General features: G+C 37.3%; 1 protein-coding gene across 5 annotated transcripts in view; it reads left to right on the top strand.

The window, feature by feature from the left end:
* Positions 1-24,409, top strand: part of ANKS6 (ankyrin repeat and sterile alpha motif domain containing 6) — a 37,812-nt gene extending 13,403 nt beyond the window's left edge. For 2 of the 5 annotated variants that reach the window (XM_025894880.1, XM_018070080.1), the window contains exons 6-17: positions 16-164; positions 4,469-4,679; positions 5,292-5,341; positions 6,371-6,574; positions 8,356-8,521; positions 9,186-9,352; positions 10,552-10,741; positions 12,157-12,273; positions 14,159-14,226; positions 15,538-15,654; positions 16,554-16,650; positions 23,653-24,409. In XM_025894880.1, coding sequence (XP_025750665.1) covers positions 16-164; positions 4,469-4,679; positions 5,292-5,341; positions 6,371-6,574; positions 8,356-8,521; positions 9,186-9,352; positions 10,552-10,741; positions 12,157-12,273; positions 14,159-14,226; positions 15,538-15,654; positions 16,554-16,650; positions 23,653-23,702 — 1,586 coding nt within the window. In that variant the 3' untranslated portion in view covers positions 23,703-24,409. Of the gene's footprint in view, positions 1-15; positions 165-4,468; positions 4,680-5,291; positions 5,342-6,370; positions 6,575-8,355; positions 8,522-9,185; positions 9,353-10,551; positions 10,742-12,156; positions 12,274-14,158; positions 14,227-15,537; positions 15,655-16,553; positions 16,651-18,151; positions 18,541-23,652 lie in introns of all 5 variants that reach the window. The other 3 variants (XR_001920326.2, XR_001920327.1, XM_018070078.1) reach the window with 3 other exon arrangements.
* The last annotated feature ends 1,332 nt before the right edge of the window (positions 24,410-25,741 follow it).

Genomic DNA, 25,741 nt, shown 5'->3' on the forward strand with positions numbered 1-25,741 from the left:
TTTGCTTTCTTTTAGATACAGAGCTTGTAAGACTACTGGCATCAGCATGCATGCAAGTAGACAAAGACAAGAATAAACTGAACAACAGATCATCTTTGCCTAGTTCCAGAAGTAGGCAATCCTTAAATGTCCCAATGTTGCCAGATGACAAAGGAGGTCTAAAGGTAAATATGTTTACTCTTGATAAATAACACAAATTAAATTAAATTGCATATTCCTGCAATGTATAAGCAGAGAAAGTAATTGCTAAGAAGTATTTTGGATCTAATACGTAACTGAGTTTTTGGGGGAGTATGTGTGTGTTTCTGAGTTTCTTGTTGACAGTGCTTCCTGGTTTTATAGAGTAGCATGTGTTGAGCATTCTTTTTCTCAGTTGGCAATGCAATAGGAAGACTTAAGGAAGTTTGCATTGAAGCATTTCAGTGCTTAGAAATAGATCTCATAATTAAGTGGAAGGTACCATGTTCATAAGTTTGGAACTCAGTTTCCATTAGGATCTTAATTTTAAATCTGTACAGAGGATAGCCTTTATACCCAGAAATGGAAGCAGGATATTGGCATTGAAAATTAAGAAAATCATAGCAGAGATTTTAATATGAAGAGTAGTAGAAGAGTGTGCAATTCAGGCTTACATGTCCTCTACCATGCTGTATCCTTAGCTCCAAATTGATGGTGGTCCAGTAGGAAACAACATATTGAGTTAGAATAAATGTGTGCCATTTAAACAAAGGTATTGGGACTTATATTGTCTGTTTGCAAAAGAGAAGGGAAAAGTGTTAGTTAATTTTTTTATTGTTACTGTTGTCCATTTACTTGAATAGTTTTTAATTATGATGTGCCTCAGAATTTCCTTGAGTCCGTGATGTCATCTTTTAAGTATAAATATTATCAGGGTGTTGGAAACAGACGTGTTACTTTCCAGGCTGTTTTTGACATGAATTTTAAAGCCTGTTTAAAGTTCTGCTTCAGCTCAACTATGTTTTGCAGTTTTAGTTATGAATGAACATCTGCTTATTTTCATATGGTTACGCTATTATTCAATATGATGCAATATCAGTATCAATTTAAACCGGTCTATATAAGAATGCAGTTACTTAGGTGGGAAATTGTCAGAATAGCTTTTTGCTTTATGGAATACAGATCAACAATAGATTGGATTCCAGCTCTTGCAGTGTTATGACACAAAGGTTTGAATTAAGGTCATAAAAGATTATGAAGTGAAATATAAAAAAAATTGTCAAAGACATACAAATGAATACTGACACAAATTCCATATTTGGGAATACTTAAGTATTTGGTCTCAAAACTACAAAATATTACAGTGTTTACAAGTCTTAAACAAGCATTTTTTCAGCAGAAATTATATTCTCTGTAGTTCTCTGATATATATAACCTGGAAGCCAATATAGTCCCTTCTTCCATCACTGCTTAATGCTTTATTAACCAGCCTGTCTGACCATGAGTATGTTACATATCCTACTCTCCCTACAAATGTTGAAACAGGGTAAAAATGGTATTTTCAAATTGTCTGAGTGGAGGGCAGTGTTGTAACACTCATCTCTCTTTTGACCAGCCTGTGAATTTTTTTTCAGTCATTCAATAAATGTTACATGAAATAGCAAAAAAAATTTTATTAAAGTCAAGCTACAATACAGCTTTTCCTCCCTTCTGCCCACCTTACTGGTTACTCTGTCAAAAAGAGATATTAATTTGATGGATTTATTCTCGACAAACCCATGTCATATGCTATGTCATATGAGCTGTGATGATGTTTGAAGTTTTTTCAATTATATCCTTTCAGATTAAGCATTTTGATCAGTAAATCTTCAGTTTTTCCTCTTTGGGTGATTGTGCCTTTACCTTTTGCCTGATTTCTGTAACTTCCTCCATCCTCTTTTATTGAAGATAAGCAATATTTGTTCAGAGATCGTGTTGTCTATAGTTACTCTAGGGTAATTTTAATCAATCTTGTCTGGTTTTAATTTGTGCAAGCTCATTTAAATACTCCTGCTCTGTTAAGCGAATAGACATATATTCCTACCTCTCCTGTTAATGATATTCTTACTAAAATATCTGATCACAGGTAGGCTGGTTTTGGAGTTTAAAAAAAGAAACCCTTTTCAGTCTCTCCTCTTTGATCACTTTTGTTGTTAACTAGTAGACTTTTTATTTTGTTATACGTTTCTTTTATTTGTTATTTATGCATAATAAAGGCCCTTGTTCCTTTACCTACTGACTATGCAGTGGATATTCATGATTGCATTATTTACCTCTTTCACCCAAGAACTGCTAACTGCTTTGTTTGTCACCATTTCATAGCCTTGAAAACAAAGTTGTGCCTTTTCCATATGCAAAAATTTTATTTCCTCTTTTTTCTTCCTGCTTGTTTTCGGCAAGTTGTACTCTCAATGTCAGTATTAGAGCTGTATGAATTATCACATTCAGTTTCTATTTTAGATTAAAGTTGTTTTAGGGCAGAGATTTCCAGTTCTACCCCTTATGCTTTCATTCCTAGTATTGTTACAAATGTCTAAGGTATTTCTCAAGGGGCAACATAATTTTTCTAGTTCTTTGATGCTGTTCCCTTCTCCCACTGCTGCTAGATTTCACCCTCTTGATGGACACATGTTTTTAGCCATAAATGCATTTTTGTTACTTGACTGCTTCAATGTAATTCAAAGCCCTTTACTCCAACCTCTGTACCTGTGTGATGTGGTAGGGGCATATGGAGAGGCCATGACCTCCTGCAACAGCTGACTAAAAACTCCGGAGCTCAGACCATCATACTGTGAACACCAGAGCACAAGATGAACTTCTCCAGTATAGTTCCTTTCTTGCCAGAGATCAGCGGGTTTTTTTCTGGTAACATGGTGGCTGTACTTACTGTATTTGGGATTAGTTTGTGGTGCAAGCACATGTTAAAGAAACAGAAGCAGTGTGAGGAGGAGTAACAGAGATGACGAGCAATCAGAAGTGATCTTTCTTACACAAGCAAGCCAGCGTCAGTGAACGAAACCAAACCACGTCGTGCAAGCACTCTCGATTGTAAATTCGTTGTACTCTAGGTTAAACCTAGATGGATTTTTTTTTGCCCTTTCAATTCCTTTTGGAAGGTGAATAAATGCTGAACTGTGTAGATTTTATTGCTTTCTCAGAGCTATTTGTCTCTCTTGCCTTTTTTCATCAGATCTTTGTTACTGAATTTAACATAAGTCTTTACCAGTTATGACTCCAAAGAGACACAGAGGTCTGAGAACTCTATCCACTACTAATGCTCTGTGCAGATCTAAAATCTTTTTAATGATCTGCTACAGGGATTCATATGCAGGGGATAAGTTTACAGTTTACCTTACTTCTACTATATGACAATTGAGAAGACATGTATCAGTGAGCAACTGAAAAATACTAAAGAAGAGAGCAGAATACATATTGTGAGAAGGGGTGGTTAAGAATAGAGAGTAAAGTAGGGAAGTGTTGTTATCTAGGTTGGCTATCACATAAAACTGCTTTGATGAAGTATTGTCACTTATATATAACTTTTTTACAAAAAGGGTTCCAGAAAGGGAAGAAGAAACTTTACTAAGAAATAATCAGAAGATCCTTATAATCTGACTGATTTATCTACAAACCACGTAATTTTTAATGCAGATTGCATATGTCTTTCATAGTCTAGAGAAATGTCCTGCTAAAGACTTGAAGCATCTTGCATTGTCTGCCTGTAAAAATGTGCAAGTCTGTGAATACTTGAATGAATTCTACTTTGAGCAAAGATAGTCCTTTTATGTTACAATTTCTGCATATGTGATGCCTGTATGGATGGAGGTTGTAGGTACAGTAGTCCTAGGGTTTGTGTTGTTTTCACAGCTGATATTTCCTTGCCTTGCTCTTTTTCAGTTTATAGTGTTTCCAGCCTGATGGAGTTTAAATTGTTTGTGTAGCAGCACTGTATGGATTATGGGACTTTAGTTTGACAGGAATACTATTAGAACTCTTCCAGTTTGCCACTGATTTTGAAAATCTTAAGGGGAAGTTTCATTCAGATCAGATAAGCTTCTGTGCACTCTTCTAAAAAGCAGAAAATAGACATGTCCGTTCATTGATGCCAAAGAGTATAAGAATCGATGGTGAAATTGGAAGCTAATGGAAAGAGTAAATATTTGCTATGTAGCTGTAAATATTCCCTATTTAAATTGCCCTAATGTTTCTATCTACCTTGGCTTTCAGGATAGTGTGGAAAAACATTGTAATGCATTTGCCAGGTGACAAATAAGGGAAGAGATTATACAAATGATGATGAAGGATTCTGTTGATAATTGCAAACCACTTAAATGTTTCTTTTTAGTTTATCTCAAAAACTCCTTGACGGAATTTTTTTATCACTGCTGTAAGGATCACTTAATTGTACATCTCTTTTCCTTTTTTTTTCTTTTAGTTGTAACTAAATTGTTGTGTCTTCTTATCAATCTAGTCTTGGTGGAGCAGGATGTCCAATCGATTCCGCAAGCTGAAGTTGACTCAGACATTGCGCCATGGATTTCCTTCCAATCCGTTTGTACCTTTTCCGGATGAGCCTGAACCATCATTAAATTCCACTATAAAAGCAGTTTCACAGAGCGATACGGGTGCCTCTGGAAACCTTGATGCTGCTACAGCTCGGATCACAAATAACAAAGCTAGTGGTAAAGGCAGAATTGTCTTATGGGAAGTGAGCTCTTCTGGGGTACTCAAGATGATACTATTTCTAATTTATTGAATTAGTTCTTATTTAGCTTAGTATAAATGAAAAGACATGTAATGTATCTGTAGTATGTAGAAAGAGATGTTCGCATTCCTGACTGTTGATCATGCTGAACACTGAGTGCAGCATCATTTAAGCAGGAAAACGCTGATATAACCATGTTACTGTTCTTTAGCAAGCACCATTAATTTGGAGAATAGAGACAGGTCACTGAGAAGTGTTAGTATCTTTGATAAACTGATTTATATAGTGAAAACCAATTTATTTGAAGAAATAAAGAAAGAATTCTGAGAAGAAAGTGAAAAAGCCCAAATTGTAAAGCACATCTACTGAAATTGTAGAGCTCTCCATGAAACCCCCTCACCCTCAGTTTGTGATGCAAAGTAAGACTATTGGCATAACTTTAATTTGGGTGCATGACAGTGTCACTGGAAATCTTTGTTCTGTGTGCTTACTGAGGGTAAAGCTGTTGACTGTTTGAGAACAATACACTATCCTTGGGGACAAAAGTAGGAGCATGTAAACAATAAAACATCATTTATGTATTTTTCAGGTGCAAACACTACAAAAGGAGGAAAGGATGATGAATTATTGACAACCATGGTATGTTGCAGCGCTCTTGGTGTGTCAGCCTCATTCAGAAGGTTGTGCGGCTCCCATAATTTTTACAGGTTTTTACCTCCTGTCCAAGATGCCTTCAGAAGGAGATCTATCATTTGTTTATAGTCATTAGACAAGGACTGTCAGCCTTTGATACATCAGTAGTTCTTAGACTAGGAGGTACTACCAGTGGTATGATATGGAAGCTGTGCTGACTTTTTTCAAGAGTTACCCATACGTTTGTTTGATCAACAGTGAATTAGTAAAGTAGATGGAACAGATGATTGGTTGCTGACAAGATGTGTGATGTGAGGAACACATGGATGGCACATGGTGCAATGGAAGTGTGAAATTACTAGTAGAGGCAACCACAAAATATTTAGTTCAGCATGTTCATTTGTGTTATTCTGTTTCTTCTTTTGTTATGCTGTAGCTTTAAATTTCCCTACAGCTTACTCCCTAGTGATATCATTAAATTTGACTGGTTATTCTTTATGTTCTTTTGTAAGAAGTTGGAGTATCTTTTGATGTAACTGAACAGATGTAACTGATGGACAGAACTCCAGGGAGCCAAATCAGTTGTGTCATTTTTAATCTCTTTCTGGAGAACATGTACAGCAGGAACAAGCAATTGTTCACTGTTTGCAGTTGTTCTGTCTGGAAATACAGAGAGGACTACATTGTTATTTCTTTGAAAATTAATTTTTAACATTCTTGTTAAAGTCAATTTGAAAAATATTTAGCCCAGTGAAGGAAGAGAAGTTTCTGCCACTTAATGAACTATATTCATTTTATCAAATGAATAAGCATAATATTGCGGGGTGCAACGATGTTTGTTGGATTCTCTGTTATTACATGTTGTGCTTTTTCAAAAATACCACTAGTGTCTCATTTCCATTTTATTCTGTTTAAAAATGCATGTCTCCATCTTTTTGCTTAACTTAAAATTTTGAAAGTACGTCACCAGCTCCTAGTAATCTCTTAAGAAGTGACTCTTCCCCCTCCCCCCTTCTTTGTTTTTCTCTCTCTCAGTTGAGAAGTAGTGCCCCATTTACCAGGCTGCCAAGCGATAAGCTGAAGGCAGTGATACCACCTTTCTTACCCCCCTCGAGCTTTGAGCTCTGGAATTCTGACCGAACACGACTCAGCAAAGATGGAAAAGCTGAACAGATGAGAACTGCCTGGCCACAGAGAGCAATCAAGCATGATTTTAACAGCAGCGGAAACTCTGATATAGTAAGCAAACTAAATGTGTACGAAAATACTGTGTTATGTCCAGGCCATGCTGACTGGTGAGCCACACGGTTTCTGATTAGAAATTACTTTTAACCCACTGTCTCAGTAATGGCTTGTCCTTTTAAGCAATGCTGTTTAGGAAGAATGCACATCTCCAAGGAAAGAACGTAATGGAACAAAAGTTTTGTATGAAATGAGATGGCTTTTTTTTTTCTTGGTGTTATTCAGAATAAAATAGAACCGTAACAAATTTGCTGCAGGCTGCTAAAGTTGGCTGCTGGTTCCACCCATGTTCCATGTCTTTAAGTAGCCAAAGTAGGTACAGGCACTGGAGTGTGGTCAAAACTGCTCTAATTTGGAAGAAGATCAGGGACAGAAAAAAAGAATAAGAATTGATCAATTTTTAGGACCTGAGCAGGAGGTAAGTCATATCAGTAAGACAAATATACAGACACAACATTCTGAAAGATTAGCAGTCGTTAAAATTGTAGCAAGCAATGATCAAGTGGGCTTGAAGGCATACAGCCTTAAATTGTGAAGGAAAAAAGTCTGAATTGCTTCTGGTTTTTATAGAAGGAGCTTGCCTGATTCTGCAGTGTTTTTAGTGAAAACGCAAACCAAAAGAAAAATAGCTGGTTTGTCTTGAGACAAGAAACAAAACAACCTCAACAACCTTTGCTTTCATAGTAGGAGAAAAGAGAGAAATCCTTACTCCCCTAAATGTGGACTGTAATAGTCAAGTGGAGAGAAGAGTTTATTTTACTAGTCCAGAACTGTTTCATGTCAGTTCTAGAAACAGGACACTGAAGACATTTTAGGAGGAATTTTTCTCTGTTTTCCTTTTTTTAGGTGGAAGTTAGCTTAATATCAGTAGGGGCGATTTAGGTGGAATAAGGTGGCTTCTTAGAAGGGAATTGACATAACAGGAAGGTAAACGTCTGTCATCCTAAAAAAGATGATTGTAGTAACATAAGTGGATAATTAGCTCACTTTATAAAGAGAGGAGCAGGAGAAGCAGGGGAGGACTAGTCATCAGTACTTCTGTGAGGCAAGAAGTGTTTTGCTTAGGGAATAGGGAGGAGAGAAACATAGTAAGTCAGAGTTGGAAGAAGTGATTTGAGCAACAGGATAAGAAACATGAAAAAGCTAAACTGCAAAAGCTGTTTGTCAGTGGCCAGTGGTGTAAAAGCAAAAGAAATGAAGGAGGATGTGGCTGAGGATTTGGCTAGTATATAGCTAGATCAGTAGTGCCTCAGTTAGTGAAAGTCGGTCAAATGATGAATTTAGATTGAACAAAATACAAAAATGCAACTAGTGGAGATAAAGTTTATCTCACTTCTTGCAGCTTAGTTTGTAAGAAACAGAAATATGATGGATGAGAAATAGATGGTAGCTGTTTTGTAAGATTGGAGAGACAAAACTAGGATTTCTCAGGAAAGCAGTTTCACATGTGACCATTTTTTTTCCTCCCCACTGCTCATAATATTCTGTACAGCCCATCTCAGGGGCATCGTGGATGCTCATTTTGTGCTGGCCAAAGGTTAAGAAGAATTAATGGGTTTATATGGTATAATTTCTTTCATTGAGTATATATATTAAATGTATATATATTTATGTAAGTATAGAATATATTCAGTATATTTGTATATGTAAAATAAGATTATTTCTGATATCCCTTTTGTTCTTCAGCGGAAGTTTCAGAATGTGGAATAAGTAAAATAGCAGTTGATCTTTATTGTGCTCAGTCAAGAAAGAAAATTATTCTTCATTTTGTTTTCCAGACATCTGTTAGCAAAGGTACTAGACCAGTCAAATTACCAACATTTGCAAGAAGACCAGCATCTCCTTCAAATTCCAACAACTTCAGTCATTCTCCTCATTCTTCTGGTGGATCCAATAACATTGCAGGAATTAACAGGCATGGAGGAGAACTGCATAACAGATCAGGTACCATTTTTAATAAGAAGGTAATTTGTATCTGGTTCAGCTAAAAAAATTAGTGTTTGTGATGATGGTAGAAGACAAACCTTTTCTGAGAGCTCCTACTGCTGTAGAGCAAAACTTCTATAAATTTTGTTGAACCAGGATTGGACTTTGAACATAAGGGAAGAAAAACCTCACATCTGTTACAGAAGTCTCACTGGCCAGCCTCTGTCTCAGAAAAACATGCAGATTTTATTGGGTCCACCCATGGTGGATCAGGTGGATGCTGGTTCATTGCAACATGCATTTCATAGCACTGATTCTTACCCATGTTGCTTACTTGTTGTTTAATTAAAAATCAGTTTTCAATCAAAAACAAAGCTGCAAGCACTGTACCTGACAGCTGTTGAAGACAATATGATGAAGTGTCTCATAAAACCCATATCCAAGAGTATGAATGTCAACTCTGTGTGTATATAGACAGGGCTGGCTTCTCTCTTCTGCAGTTGATTTTTTATTCCTTTTTCTGAAACCGGCTGGATAGATCTGAACCTTACAATTCTCTCTTGCTTCATCCAGACAGTTTTTAAACAAAAGTGAGTTGTGGTAGAGATGGGAGAATTGAAAGTTAACAAGTATTTCAAAATTCTGATTTCCTTGACTGGTTTTATTATATTTTTTGTTTTAGGTGGCAGTGCAGATAATGTTTTGTCTCAGATTGCGGCCCAAAGAAGAAAAGCAGCAGGCTTTCCTGAACAGAAACCCAGCCAACAGCACAGTCCAGTCCAGTCAACTACTTCATCCACTCTGTCTGATTTGCAGTGTGCTCAGGTTGTTGGCAATGGACATGTAAAGGTATGGAGAAATGTAAATTTTTGTACTTCCAAATTGGCTAATTATAATAGGTCGTGTCTCAGTCATGGATGGCTGATACATGACATTGCACAGCCTAAAGTGAATGAACACCTGTTACAGTAGTGGAAACTTTTTGGCTCCACAAACCTTACTTTTAATTACAAGCCTACAGAAGATCAAACCTAATAATAAAATGTGATTTTGCTTTATTATTAATTTAATTCCGTTTTAAAAAACAGTAAGTGTAATACTTGATCTTAGGGTAGATCTGCACCTGGTGCACTTAGTTTGGTTTCTCATTATTTCTTTCTATGGCCCAGATCCAGTGTTTTGTGTTAGTTATTCCTGGACTTTACTCTGAAGTGATATAGCCAGTTTCCCTTCAAAGGCTCAACGTGAATGCAGAACATGAAGTGATATACAGATTGAGGAATTTAGGAGATGAGGTACAGGGACTTGTTTTGGAAAAGACCAATATACGTACATATATATTCTTATTCCTCATTTTAACTCATGTATTTTCCTGTTTTCCATGCCTCCAAATGTGTTAAACATGTACAAAATACTTAATAATTTTGAATCATTTGACTTGTGTTAGGTAATAATGAGTTTAAGAGTTGACTGGAAACTTTCATTCCAGTGCAGCAAGTTGTTAAATGCACCCAAAACTTAGTTTATGCTTACCACATATTTCTAGTTAATCCAGCATGAAATGCTACTTTAAATGAGCATCTGATATGCCTGTTATCAGAGTCAAAGTAATTTACTTTGTTTCTATTATTAAACTGTTCTTATCTCAACCTACAATTTTTACTTTTGATTCTCCTCTCCATTCCACTGGAGGGGGGGGAGGTGAGCAAGCCACATAGTTGCCGGATGGACTCAAACAGGACAGTCCTTTTAGGAAAAGAATAATTGTAGTGCTTGTGTGAGGTATTGCTTTACAAGAAATAATTTTCTTATTATAAAATTACAGCCTTATTAAATGTATTTTTCTTGATGAATTTGAGGAGACAGACTTTCACCTGGGATAAATCAGTATTGCTCCAATTATTTCAATATGGATCAAGCAGAAACTTCTAGTTATGACTACGTGCTCTGCAGAAATTATATGCAACTTAAGTAATAATGAAACATCATATATAGGTAAACATTCTTGGTTTTTTTTTTTACTGAAATTATTGTATCATTAACTACAGCAAAAACTGGAGATGAACAAAAGACCTCCATCTGGGACTTCATCTACGTCTAAAAGCACATCACCAACTCTCACACCTTCCCCATCACCTTCCCCATCTCCTAAGGTCCAAAACGCAGAGTCTTCTCTCTCTTCTTCTCACAGACAGGCCAAAAGCAACGGTTCCAGCAGTGGTACTATTACAGAAGATGGTGAGTAGGTCACTGTAGTTATAGGAGATTCATTAGTCAAGAGCACCGACTGTGTTTAAAGCTGTAACTGTACTGAATTAGTGTGTATCTGCATGACAATGAGAGCTTTTTTCTTTCTAGAAAATGTATTATGGTGTTTCTTACAGTGAGTTTGGCATTTTGCAGTAACTGCCTTTTTCTCTCCCAAAACCTGTGGTCCCTTCCATTTAGAGGGAGACTGGTACCATCTCAAAGCTTGCATGTAGGTAGGCCGCTCTTACGTGGCCTCCTTCCTTTGCCCTTTGATGGCTTAAATCCTGTTTTTCACTCTTTGCTGGGGGTAGAAAATGCACTTTCTCCACGTTAGAAATTATTTTTTTTTAAGTAAATGCAGTGAAGCACATCACTACAGAAATACATTTTTGAGTAATAGCAAGTCATAGCTACCTGCAGTTGATTTTTAAGAGCTGTAGTGCATTTATTTTTCTAAATGGCAAAAATAGCTGTATTTCAACCTATTTTTAACCTAAGGTCATATGAAAGAATAATAATGTTATTACTTTTCCAGTAAGATTACTACCTTTTAAGTTAAACTTTTAGGTCTACATTACAACACTTTTTAAAATAAAGTCATGTTACTACCTTGGAAACAGGATATCAATAACTTCGTTTTGTTCTGTAAATATCTCAAAAATGTGAAAAAAAATAACTGGACTCAGAATCTTTTAAATAAGAAATGGAGGCACCTTATCTGGTTTCTGCGAGAGGCACTTCCTACTATTTTCTGATGTTGTCTGTATTGATTTTGGTTTGTTTTCATTTATGCTAACTTTATCCATGGACACTCTACTTCCATTTAAAACTAAAGAGAGGTGATACTTGACCCTCTTTCTGTCCTCCTCTCATGGCTTAACTGTGACATATTGTACTGACCGCTGGAGAAAATCGTTTCACATTTAGTTAGTTTATAATGATGGCTTGATAACATAAGAGTTGTCAATTTAGAAATATATAAAAGAAAGAGAACTCACTGTTGGATAACAAAGGGAATTCCCCAAGCTATCAGCTGTTCTTATCTCACCCAGTGAGCTGGGCTTTGTGACTGCACCACTAATGCCATGATACAGTGAGTTCTCTGTGTAGCAGAGGAAATGTTGTCAGAAGCCTGAGTAGCTTTGGGTTCATTATGCTTGTAAGCTTCTGTAGTTAAGTGGTCCTTTAATTCAAGGGCTTCTCTTACTGTGATTTGATTCAGTAGCAACAGTACAAATGCTTATATGCCAAATAGGAATCAGAAGAGTAAGTACAGAAGGCCTGCAACGTTAACTTTGCTTTTCTTTCAAGTCAAATTAATTAGATAAATTGATTTGCATTGAATATTACTGTGAAGGAACAGTAGGCAGCAGGGTTCAAAGGTATGCTTGGTTTCTCTTTAGGCAACCACTCGGTGGACCATCAACAGCTTGTCTCTATTCTGAGAACCAGTGATGTAGAGAATCATGAAAGACGAAACCATGTGAGAGTAAAAGGAGGCTCTGAAAACTTGGAGAAAGGTAATCTAACCTTACTACTACAGAGTAGTATGAAAGGAGGGGCTAAATGGGAGTAATGTGGCAGAAGCAGTAAGAGCTCCAAGCACCTTTGCTTTCTCCAGGGATGTAGGTAAGGAGACAAGATAAGAGTAGAGCAAATGAGAATGATAAAGCAAAGGAGAAACAACATGTTATGCAAGAGTTGTAAAACTGAGAGGTTTGGGAGTTTGTTCAAGCTTGGTGTAATAATACAGGAACTGGAAGAGGGGAAGATGAAGAGAAAACTTGAAGCTCCTACTGCAGAAAGCATTCTCTGTGCATGAAAGGTGTTGACGTTATAGTTGTTTATGGCAACAAGACTCTGAGCTCAGAGATACTGTTTTTCTTCCCATATCACAGCCCATAGTTTAAGCCCACCAATGTGATGAAAAATGAGAAGCCTAACTACCAACCTAAAAGAAAAAAATTATACTATATCTAAAATTAATAATAAAATATCTAAAATTAATAATATATCTAAGGTCTTCTAAGGAAAGAAGTTTTCTTTCTGTAAGGTGGTATTTTTCATCAAACAGTGTGACATTTTTAAAACTGGTTACCTTTTCTTATTGATTAACCTCAGGGTACTAAAGCTTTTAGCCTGAGACCATGCCAGCTTTTGCAAATCATGTTAAGCATACCAAGTTAATTGAACTTGAGGTAAAAAAAAAACAAACAAAACCCTAGCAGAAAATAAGACTCAACTAGAATTTTTCTCTTTAGATTTTTGTGGACTCCTCTATGTAAAGAAGGAGTCTTTCCGAATAGTACACGGAAGTGTGTCTATCTCAAGATACTTGATGTCTTTTGAAAAGCTTGGAGAGAGAGATTCTCTTTCATGTTTCTACTGATGATGAAAGAAAAGTGACAGTCAAAAGACAAAGAAGTGAAATAAATAAAACCAAAGTACATTTGGGAATGGACTACTGGTGTCTTTTAAAGTGAAAGTGAGTTTATATGGTGAATTTAAATATAGTTTTGTTGTATAATGTAAATCATTCATGTTCTTAGTTTTGACTCCGACTTCTTAGTTTAACTTTGGTACTTCTGGGAAAACAAAGATAATTAATCACTTGTGACATCAAAGCAATAAAAAGAAAACCTGAGTTGAGAGAGGTAGCATGTAATTAAGAGAGGTAATGTTAGGTTATTCTAAAAGTGCACTTATGCTTTTTAACACATTTTAAATAGGTGGGAAGAGTCACTATCAGGTCCTCCAAATTTTAATTTCCTTAGACTTTGAGAGGAAAGCCAGTATTCAGTGCTCTTAGCCTTGGAAGGTAAGCTTATAAAACTTCAATTTGGACCAGTTTTCATCTTACCTGGACTTCAAGGTTGCCTGGATGTCAGGCATTTAAGGAGAAGAGGTTCAGATAGATGTGTGTTGTATTGAGGTTCTGAATGAGCAGCTGGGTGGTTGTTTGCTCTGCAGTTTCCCTTCCTGGATGATGATGTAGAACCATGCTGTTCAGTTCCTTGTCTGCTTGAGGAGTTTTGCTGAGTAACCTGCATAATCAGCCATCTGGGGCCAAGCCCCTGCATTTTAGGGATTGAACTGCCTAAATTGCCCGTAGTGGTTTGGTTTTGTAAGGCCCTTTCTAATGAGGAAGAAAGGGCAATACAGTGGAAAGATTTTATCCTAGCAAGGTGAGGCTAGACAGAGTTACAGTATATGGAAGTAGGTGAGAACAGAGTAAGCAAATATTTCAATTTCTGGTGGAGAATAAATGTGGTGATTTTTAATGACTTTATATGACTATGTGGAATGTATGTTTTAATATATATTTTCAGCAGTTCATAATGCAGAGATCATTAAAATCTTTTCTGATCCATGTGCGGGTTGTTTTCTTTTTTTCTGTTACTACAGATGAGCTGACTGGCATCCTTAAAAAATTGTCTCTTGAGAAATATCAGCCTATTTTTGAGGAACAAGAGGTATGTCTTTTTTTAAAAAGTTTTTTTTTTTTTACTGTTTTAGCAAAAGTGGGGTGCGACACACATTACATCAGAATTGTGATCCAGAATCTCAGATTTCAAGTGCTACAACCATTTCCAGTTGCAGATGACCTTGAAACATGGACTAAGCAATATTCATGGCATTTTCCAGGATACAGCAAATATCAGAGCTTTTTATGCTTAACCTACAATTTTTGTATAAATAGGTGCTTCAGGGTTTTTCTTTTTCTCTCTGTTTTTACACTGTGGCTTTTCTATATATGTCTATATCCAATGTGGCTAAACAGTTCATAGGACATACTGTATCATCCCTGCAGTCACAGCTGGATCCTCATTTGCAGATGGAGAACAGGAGGGTATGAGTCACTGAGATGGCTGCTTTATCTTTTTTATCCACCATGAATAAGCAACAGGAGAGTTAAACTGGGGGAACGTAGGCATCCTTGCAGGTGAGGCCTTGTAGGTGTTGCTGAGGGATGCAATGGAAAGAAACATTGCTGAAAATAAGTAAAATTAATTCATTACAATATTTAAGACAGTATCAGATGTGAGCAAATATTGTGTGTTTATTCGGTCAAGGCAAAGAGTAGTGAATGGACATACAATAAATAGACGTTGCTGCAGAGTTCAGAATTCAGCACCACAAACATAGACTATTTAGCTGCATCACAAAACAATGGGTTATTATTGTTCCCCTGCATGATAGGCAAGGGAGCATTGTGTAGAAATTAATATGCTTTATGTGTGAAGTTTATATCAATATGAAATGCTTTAAGTGTTTGTTCTTATCACAGCCTTATGGATGTGGTGTTATAATAAAAACTGATATATGAACAAAACATAGTTTTTTCTCAGGATACACTGTAAAAGTAAACACAGTATTCTGAAATTCCAAAAATACTTGGGGAAGGGGGGAAGAAAAGAAGAGAGAGAAACCTTAGGCTTATTCAGCTAGCTGCTACGGTAGATAAAGGAATTTTTTGTGGAGAGTGTATATTAATAGAGCTTGTCTGAAAAAAAATTAAAATCCATTAATATTTTAAATGTACTATCATAATTAGTTGAATGATTAACTACAGATTAAAAACCTTACAACAGCGTGTTAAAATATGTACCATTTGCTGCTGGTAATTCATTAAAAATTTTTCTTTGCAAAATATTTACAGTAAGTCTATACAGTTAAAAAAACCCCAACAAACCATGTTTAACCTGCAGTGATGAATCTTTTCATAGGTAAATTTGTCTTATCTTTTTTCTTCTTTTTTTCTTCTTTTTTTTCTTCATATGCAGGTGGATATGGAAGCTTTCCTTACACTTACTGACGGTGATCTGAAAGAGCTTGGTATTAAAACCGATGGATCAAGGCAGCAAATTCTGGCAGCTATTTCTGAACTGAATGCAGGAAAGGTGTGTTTTGAAGTACTGTACTTAGTAAATTATTTCAAGGCTTGTTTATATTGTTAATTCAACATACATTTTGAAATTCAGTTGCAGATGTTAGTTAGAAAAGCTAAATTATTTTTTTCCAAACAAAGTATTTCATTTATTTGATTAGTGTGAAAAATATTTTCCTTTGTGGTACTCCCTGTTGTCTTTCAATCACTCTTTCCTAGTCCAGTGAAGAAGCTACTGGTAAACATGAGCAGTATTGCAGTTACCAAATATTGATTTCAGCAATGCTAAAAAGAACCTCCTGGCTGTGATAGTCCAGCTGCAGAGTATAGCGTAAGAGGAAGGGTGCCCCTTGTTTAGCCTAACAGTTTTTGATTCCTCTGTGATTAGGTAAATAGCCCTTCTCTAATTTCTTACACTTTCATTGCCTTTGAATTTTTTAATGACAGAAACAAATTTGCTAGGAATGTTATATAGTAAGCAGTGTTCTTAGCGGAGGGATTTGGTACTGGAACATGACTTTGATTAGGCCTGCTGACACTTCTCAGCTGCTTTTTCAGTTTTGAGGTCCATTCTCTCTCTGATAGTGGAAGCTTGGATAAACAAAACATAATTTCCCCAGGTTAAGAGCGACAGTAACAAGTGATGAGGCTAAAAATTAGGGGAGGTGGATGATGCTCCAAGCTATAAAGAGATAAAGAAAATAATGAAAATGTTTCTATTGCTGTCTGGTAGTTTCAGGAAAAGATTACTTTGAGGTTTTCTCTATATATATCTGTGAGGTAAGGATTTCTAATTATTTCAAAAAGTATATTTAGCATGGAAACATGTATTTACACATTTTTGGTGAACTCTTCATAAATTTTTTTTTAAACAGAAATTTAAGAACTGTTTTATTTTTTTTTCTTTTACAGGGTCGAGAGAGACAGATTTTACAAGAAACTATACACAACTTCCACTCTTCCTTTGAGAGTAGTGTTAGTAACACACGACCACCAGGTCATTCTCAATGTAAGTAGCACCTGAAATTAATTGAAAAATTAATCACAAAAGCACGGAATTAATCACAAAATCAATTACGTTGGAAAAGACCTCTGAGACCATCGAGTCCAACCTATGACCCAACACCACCTTGTCAACTAGACCATGGCACTAAGTGTCACATGACATCTTTCCTCAAACACCTCCAGGTCCAGTGACTCCACCACCTCCCTGGGCAGCCCATTCCAATGTGTAATCACCCTTTCTGTGAAGAAATTCTTCCTAATGTCCAAATGTATGGATACTTCCATTTAATAGTGGCTAGAAGACAGAATGTGACAAACAAGCCAGTTAACTGGTTTCCTGGTTAATGATTCATATGTGTCCCTGTCTCTTACTGAGACTGTAGAGAAGATTTCAGGGTAAAAAGGTAGAGGAATCTGTAAGAAGTTTATACACACCACGGTACTATCGGAAATAAGCGTAAGCTTTTTGTTGTGAATTACTAAACACTGCAAATGGATGTAAGTATAGCAAACTAGAGTATACAGTATACCATGTATAGTGTATGTGTATATGTATAGCATCAGTGGCAGGTGCGTTTCTTTATGATACATAGTTTACTTTTGCATACTCTTTATAGGAGACAGTTCTTTAGTGTGATCAAGGAGAATAAATATATTCAAGATTTACAGTTTAGTATAGTGGCTTAGGTAGCTATGTTAATTATGTATTTTTGTATGCATGCATTTAGTTATTTTGCATAGGTAGTATTTTTATGTGATTGCCTACAGTTGGTTTCTTTGGAATACATCTACACCAACCACCAGTGTTATCTGCTAGCAAAGCTGGAGAAACTGCCTTTCAAAATGTACTGCCTATAACCAAAACATACAGGAAGGTGTTGCTGACCTATAACTGATGAATACGTTTATCACAGTCACAGATATAAAAGTTGCAAATCCCTGTCCTGCCAGCCACCTGGGCCAAAGGCAGATATTCGTCTGTTACTCAAGGTTAAGGAAAAGGGCAAAACCTACTCAGATTTGTACTTCTATATCCATGTTTTAGGAGAAACAATGGAAGCCATTGAATGGCCTTGAGAAGTTCACTATGTTAAAAGTACCTCTTCTTCATTTGCTCATTTTGCTGCTTGCATCCACTCACAAAATAATTCCATTTGTTTAGGGGCTATATTAAATAATATTTCTGATGTTGTACGCTTTAGGAGACCTTAATAACGAACAAGTCCCAGTTGTTCCAGTCTCAGTCAGCTGCTTATCACTACATATGTGAAAGCAGGTGCTAACTGCAGACCTCCTGGTGTCTTGGGGAAAACTGGGAATTGCTGGGGTAGTTAGTGAATGTGGGCTGCTTTCAGTATTCTGTATTGTCTGCTTGTCTGAAAGCCACTTTCAGATCTCCCTGTATGCATTGTGCAGCTTACCTCCCGTTCTCAGAGTAGTCAGCATGTTGGGAACTTCTGGATGTCTCTTGATAACATCCTAGACTTGAAGAGCCTCTTCTATAGGTACCATTAGGTGAGCAGAAGCTGCCATTTGGGATTTGATAACATGGTGTAATGAACTGGAATTACTCGAGAACCGAAGAAGCATAGAGATGTAACGTGTCTCCAAGCAACTTGCTGAGCCTAACCACTGAGCTTGAATGTGTCTTGAAGACAGCAAAGGACAGTAATGGTGGCACAGAGTTGGGGAGAACATCCTTTTGTAAGAATGGAAGCAACAGTTGCTACTGCTAACCATTTGACAGGATGCTGCAAGGAGGCTGCTGTGAGAGATCTAGCTTTTGGGGTTTTGTGTATGAGAGCTCCATGATACAGATTTGGCTGTGAAATAGCAACAGAAGCACTAACAGAGAAGGAAGAGAGCATGTAGATAAAAGAAGTTTCTGCACCAGGTAAGCTGCTTTTTATTGTAAAAAGTAGCAGTGGGACCCTTATGCAGTCTCTGGAACTTGAAGTAATTTCCAGGAATGTGTAATATTTTAGAGCATAAGAGCACCTGTACCAAGTCAGGTCCAAGGTACATACAGTTGTGTTCAACTTTTTCATCCATTCTCATCTGACACTGATGTGAAGAGCTGCTTGCTTTCATTTTCTGTGAACTTGACATGTCCTGATTTCTTTTGCTTCATCTTACTGGATCAGAAGATAGAGTGGGCAGTTGTTTCCTCTTCACTGCCTCCATGCCACTGATGATTTTACAAATAACAGTGATACTTTTCCTCAGTCATGATTTTTCTAGATGGAAGACTTACAGGCTGCTTTGTCATTCCCAATACCATAGTTTTTCTCACCTCTTTTTCTTTTCTACTATAATCTTTTCAGACTTGGGAGATACCAGTCTAGCATACAATATTCAAGATGTAGGCATATTACAGATTTACATGACACAGTGATGTTTGTTTTTCAGTTGTGTTCTTTCAGTTTTCTTGCCCTTTCCTAGTTATTTCTGAATTGTTGTTAATTGGAACTATGTCTTGTAACCCTGGTGGTCTACAGAGTTTGAGCTCACAGCCTATAATTTTATATAACCATGCATACATCTTTTTTTTCCATTTGCCTTCATATTTATCTCCATCAAATTTTGTCTGCCATCTTATTGTTTGGGCACTGATGTCACATGAAGTCCTTTTGCCAGTCTTCTGTTTGTCTTTCTGTTTATTTACATGGATAACTTAAGAAGGTTTGTCCCTTCACCCCGTATGCCCTTTTGAAATCATATATTGAATATATTGTTCATATCCTGAATATTCGTATGTAGATCCTTCTGAAATGCTGGGGGTGAATTTCTCTGCTATGGAAATAATAATTTTTTCCTCCAACCTTCTGTCCTCTGCCTCCCTAACAGATTATTTATCCACACAAGAAATTTTCTTTTTACCCTCTGGGTTATTTATTGTCTTAAGAGCTAAACTTGGATCTTGAGTAATGACTTGTCAAAATCCAGGCATCAAACGGACCTCTTTTGTCTACAAGACTGTTGGCACCTTCAAGGAATTCCAGTAGATTGGTGAGGCAAGACTTCTCAAATCCCTTTTTGATTTTGCACAAAATTTCAGATCCTTTGTTACAGTTTTTGCTAATCTGCCTGGTATTACTGTCTGTTAAAACAATTAGCTTCATTTTATCACATCTCAGTTATGTGGCAATTTAAACAACAACCTGTGTTCTGTACACAGCAGTTTAGCTGCTTAATCCTTTTGCTTCTTGGACTCCCACATAAAGAAAGATTCTGAAATGGAAACCTTCCCAAGTTTTTCCAGGGTGAATACCATTTTTTTTCTGATGTGAGCTTACTTCTCTAGCTCATTACGGTCTCGTTGATTGACATCATGTCATTTGTAACTGGCTGCCTCTTGTGGTGTGTTTGAAAAGTAATATGTGAAATTTTTATCATTTTTGCATGGTCCACAACCACTCATTTCTCTACAGCTCTTTCTAGGAACCTGTCTGGACACCATTAGCAAGAAAGCCACATCATGATTTGCCTTTCTAGAAAGCTAGGTGTAGCTCACAGGATGATGGAAACATCCTGCTCTTCCAGCTATGTCGGTACCACTGTTTTCCACGCTATCCTTGTGATTTCCTCAAGATTTTGAGTCAGTTTAAAAGCTTAGTACCTAAACCAGAGTGGCTCTCAGTGTAGCTCTGCTTTTATGAAGTTTCCAGCCTGTAGGGCTGTAAAGAAGAAAATGAAATACAGTCCAAATATATCCATAAGATTCAGAAATGAAAAAGCAGGAGGGAAAGAAAACTTAATCCTTACCTTCCAGAAATGTAGCTTACAATTGTGGGAGGTCTGTAGGCTGGTTACCAACACCAAGCCTGTAAATGTCTACAGCTTCTTACACCCTTCCTCATCCATAGCTCCAGTGTCCCCTTAGCTTTAGTTCTGCCCAAAATGCCACAATCCGCACTGCTCAGGCTCAGTTCCTCCCCTGCTACCCCTGAGTCAGGAGCTGTTGCTGCTTGTCAAATCTGGTAGGAGATTGGAAGGCAGCAGAAATAGATACACATCTGGATGAGTCTTTGTAGAATGGAAAGAAGAGCTGCAGTGATTACCTACATTCACCCTTCTAAGGAATGCAGTAGAAAGAAAACAAGGAGAGGCAGAATAAATAAAAGCAAGACCATCAGAAGTAGAGGATTGATGGTATAACTAATTTCACACAACGGGCTTGTTTAGGAAGATTGCCGCGGTCCGAAAAGGAAGGGGGGGGGACCGTGGCACAGCATGGGTCCGGGACACGAGGATGGGATGCAGGTAGAATGATTTATTCAAGCGTACACCCGGTCATTTATCAGCTCGGGAGGGGAAAGGGCCAGAACATAGGGCGGAGCATGAGACAGACAAGCGGGGGGACAGACCAGGATAGGGGCACGGGCAAAAGAGGGAGGAACGTGGGAAGAACCGGGAAGGGAAGGGGTGAATGGAGGCTATCCCCTCTCTCTGCAGCTTCTCCAGCCAATTGCCTCCAAACAGAGGAGCAGGGAGGTGGACAGGCCACGACATGCCCAGGAAATACAAATTCTGGGGAAGCATACAATGCGTATATATACATAATAACTGTAAAGTCTGTATCATAAAGTCCTTTCAATCACTGTGCATCTTTTTCCACTTCTGAGATTTTCCCCATTCTGATTCCTGGTCCTTCACAGAAGATACCACAGTTTCCTACGGATGTTTTTTTGGCAGTTCAAAATCAGTTGCTGACTTCTTGTAGCTTCTGTTTGAGCATCTCCTGCTGAGATTGTTGCTTCTGAGCTCCCTGTGATATTTACTACAAGAACTCATAGAAAAGTTGTTGAGTGTTTGGCAGGTGAGCTATTTAAGTTATAATAAAGCTCACGGTTGGGAGAAAGTTTCTTCTGTGCATTAGTTGCTGTGTCATCCCTGGGGCTGGAAATGGGATGATTCTGTGTTGCAAAAAACAACAGGCTTCAAAATACAATTTGCTTTCTGTCAGAAGGATACTGAGACTGCTTCCTCCCCACCCCATGCCAGGGATACCAGGTTAGGCTATGGAAACTCCACATTCCAGTCCTTGCCTTATCAGCATAAGGCAGATGGCTGCCCTGACTGCAGTGTAAATACTGCAATGGTTACTGGACCTGTAAGCCATTAGGCTCGGAGGCACCATAGTATTCTGAACAGGTGAACAGTACTTGCAATAGGGAGTGTTGCCTCCATCTCTTTTTTTTAATGGAAATGAATCGGTCACCTTCAGAAAATTCTGATGAAATTAGTTCATTCCAAGAGTGCATGTTACCACAAATTTTGACACTTCATTGGTTTTCAAGGAAAAAAATTATGGCTTGGAAAATTGCCAATGCATAGTAATCACTCCGTCCTTGGTAAGAGAAACTACTAGGAAGATACTGCTTCTTAATAACCCAGTGAACTGTGTCCAGCAAACACAGAATCAGCTTGTTGCTTCACCATTTAGAGCAGATGACCAGCCCATGGAGGCATAAGGCAAAATGACTGCTCTGTGGAACAAAATGGTCCTCCCTTGTGTGGACTCTCAGCTTCGATGAAATAGTAAGTGGCAGCATAAAGTCCAGATTTCTGAGGAAAGAGATTTGAGAAATTATATCACCTCAGGAAAAGTTTCTGTTTGTAGCTTGAGGTGATCGTTTTGCTTACATGATTCTGATTAAAAAAAAAAAAAAAGGACTTTTTGAATGCTTAATTGCCAAGACTAATTGTGTAGTTTATTTTGGATGCGTGTGTCAAGATTCATGCAGTCATCAACTGGATAATTAAGAGGTTGAACAGATCTGGCAGTGGTCTGCAGGTTAATTGAAAGAAATGGCACCAAAGGAGAGGGAGTTGCATCTCAACACAAACTTGCCAAATGAGAAATGAAAAGGAAAAAAAAGTTCATGTGGATTCTATGGGAAAGAAAAAAGGGAGCAAACCAACTGAAATTATTTCCTCCAGAAGAGTACAAATAAAATCCTATATGCTAGTTATTAATAGATATGTAAGGAAGTGTTACATGTTAGATCTGTGAGAAAAAAATGGAAACATTTCATGGAAGTTCCCTTTCCCAAGTCTATGGCTTGTAACAGAATTTGCCATTTCTGCAAAAATGACATGAAAAAGGCAAGAGAGCTCCCAAGGTTTGTACTCTGAAGGATACAAACCTCATTAGGAAAAAAAACCATTAAGATTGGTTGGCGGTAAAGCTAACTGCTGGTTATTAGCTCAGTTTGCCTTCTAATACCAAGTTTATTGAAATGTTTGAAAGAAAATAATGAGCCTTGTCACTTGGTACAAGTGTCCAGGTGGTCTCCCCCATCTAAACATAATACTTCTAACAGGTGGCAACAAAAGAGAACACACCAGCATCTGGCAGGGGCAACGAAAAAAGGCAGGATTTGGATAAGCTGAATATTCTCCAGACAAAAGTTAAATGAAGAGTAACTATGCCTATGATTATGATAAAAAGAATATGATGCCATTCAGTCTATAATTTGTGGAAATTCTGGTCTTCTGGTTTTTCTTTACATATTATGGTATGTTGCATATTGATAGATAGTTACACGTATGTATCTGTAGATAGAGAGTTGTTTTTATATTTACGTTCCACTTTTGGATTCAGAGTCAAAAAATATCAAATGGAAATTATCCAGAGGAAGAAGTTAGGGATTGTAGAGTGAGAAGTAAAAATAGGAGCAAAATCAATATAGACTTGCAAATAAAAATCATACAGGATTCAGATAGTCACTTGCTGGAAAAGTACAAATTGAAAAAAGAGGGATAATGGAAAGATTAGTAGATGACTTTTTTACACATGAATTTGACTTTTCATACCTTCTCCATACAGGAGTTAGCTTAAGATGAGTACAGTGAATTACAGGGTCAAATTGTTGGATTCTGGTGTAACAATTACACTGGGAAATGTGGGCCTGGTTCCAGTAGTTGTGGAATTTCTCTCTTCTTTAAAGCGGTAAGTCTTGCTGGTGGAAATTTTTCAAACTTTTTTTTTTTTCTCTTATAGCACCTGGCTGCTCTTTAAAACCACAAGAAGCTGTTTCTCCTAAAAGGTAGCAACAAAAGATTTTTTCTTATCTTGAAGTTTGGCATCTGACTAAGTAAATCCAAGCGTACAAATGAAAATTTGTAAAGTTAGTCCTAACTACACCTGTGTAGTACTTTCTGCAGTAAAATACAAACCTCACAAAGAATCAAAGAAAATAATAAAGAGGTTGCTTTTATAGTTCAACCTAAGTGTTGAATTGTTCAAGGCATCAGTGGTCTGGATTTGAGAAGAACTAAGTCAGAAGAGCAAGAAAAATGAATGATGGTACAAGAAGATGGATGTTTTCATTCTACTCATACCCATAGATGAACAACCCATAGGAGACCTACACAACAAAAGCACAGAAGAAGGCATGGAAAACACTACAAATTATGGCAGCTTCTACAGGATGAAGTATATGAATTGAATATGCCACTATTGACTGGATACAAATAAAGGAGTCCAAACTGAAAATGTAATGGTTTCATGAGAAGGAATATAAAGGAAGAGGAAGAGTAATGCTGCATTCTTCTTTAACTGAAATACACTTTATCTATTCAATATTATGAGGTTAGAACAACAGTAAAAGTAAATATGAAATACCTATTTATAAAAATAGCACTTTATTTGAGGAAATGTATAATCTGTCACCAATATTTAAACAAAAATAGTGTTAAAATATTTTATGTTACTGTTTGTTTTTTTTTTTCTTGAGAATAAAACCATTCTACTGACACTGGCTGGGTGTTTTTGAACGCTAACGCTAGCATATTCTTAAAATACGTTTTTGTAACTTGTTTTTGTAGCAATTTTAAAAGGAAAGCTGTAGTAATTAGGAGTAGAAATAATTTTCTGCTTAATAAATACAATGTTTATTGAGCAATTAAAATACAAGTCATCAGAAGCTTCTGTTTATCTTTCTGAAGACTCACAAATACGTGACTTTTAATGTGAGTCCAGGAGTACTACAAGTAAAGGCAAGACGATAGTGGAGCTCCAATGCAGAGGAGTGATCTCAAGTAATTACTTCAGTACACACCTAAAGATTACACATTTCTCCACCCTCCTCACTGTACTGGTTTTAGCAAACATAGGGATAGAAGTTGGGTGCATTGATAGAGATAACAGCAGGAGTGAAAGTGGTGGTGCCCCGCTGTCCCTCGGGTGCCTGAATGTGTCAGCTGGTTGTGTGATGGCTTCATTGGCTTGGCCATCTGAGGTACAGCTCCAAGCTGCTGCCCGCAAACAGCAGAGCGGCGTAGCTGCACCAGCTTACCCAGCTGTGCTGTGAGAGCTGACTTTGAATACAGTAAGTTTAAATCTCTAGGAGGAAGAGGAGAAGAGATTACAGAGGGGTATTTCAGAAAAAAAGGATGGTTATGAGCTGATTAGGGCAATCAGAACCTGTTAGTACCTTGAGGTCCTTGGTGGTTGTGCTAATAACATTTCACGTGTAATGGTATAACAATGTGCAAAATAATTTTTGTTCCATTTTTGTTTTTCAGTGCACATATGTCACCAAATTTCGAACACTTATCAATATTTAGCATGGCATTTTATGTTTCTGACATGTCTTAGGCTGAAGATAATCACTCCTTAGGCAGAATTGTGCTTCAGGATTTATTTCAGCTTTAGCATAAAAATATATAATTTCTGCTTTCACGGTTTTCAAGAGCTGCAGCCAAAGATGATAATGGCAGGACAGATCTACAGAAATGTTGAGTGCAAACCATACAGCATCAAGCTAATGGCCCTGTCCTTTCCTGAAGAAACCTAGACAGTTTTGGTTAAAGCACTTCAAAATGGAGCAGATAAACAATTGCAGCTTCTTATTAAGATTAGGAAACTATAACAGTTGCTGCTTTGGAGCCAAAACACTGCAGTGGCACCTTCGGCCTCCTGTCAGTGTAACTGGGAATAGATGATCTGGAATGAGCTGAAACATCTCACTTACTACTGAGTGCCTGTGGGGCCCTATGGCAGCTCAATTTCCCTGTACAGTTTTGTGCTTTTAATCCAAACATCCAACATTCTCAGCAGAGCATCACCTGAAGCCTGCTGATAGGGA

The sequence above is a fragment of the Manacus vitellinus genome, unplaced genomic scaffold (genome assembly GCF_001715985.3).
Source record: "Manacus vitellinus isolate BGI_N305 unplaced genomic scaffold, ASM171598v3 scaffold_17_pilon, whole genome shotgun sequence".
Lineage (NCBI taxonomy): Eukaryota > Metazoa > Chordata > Aves > Passeriformes > Pipridae > Manacus > Manacus vitellinus.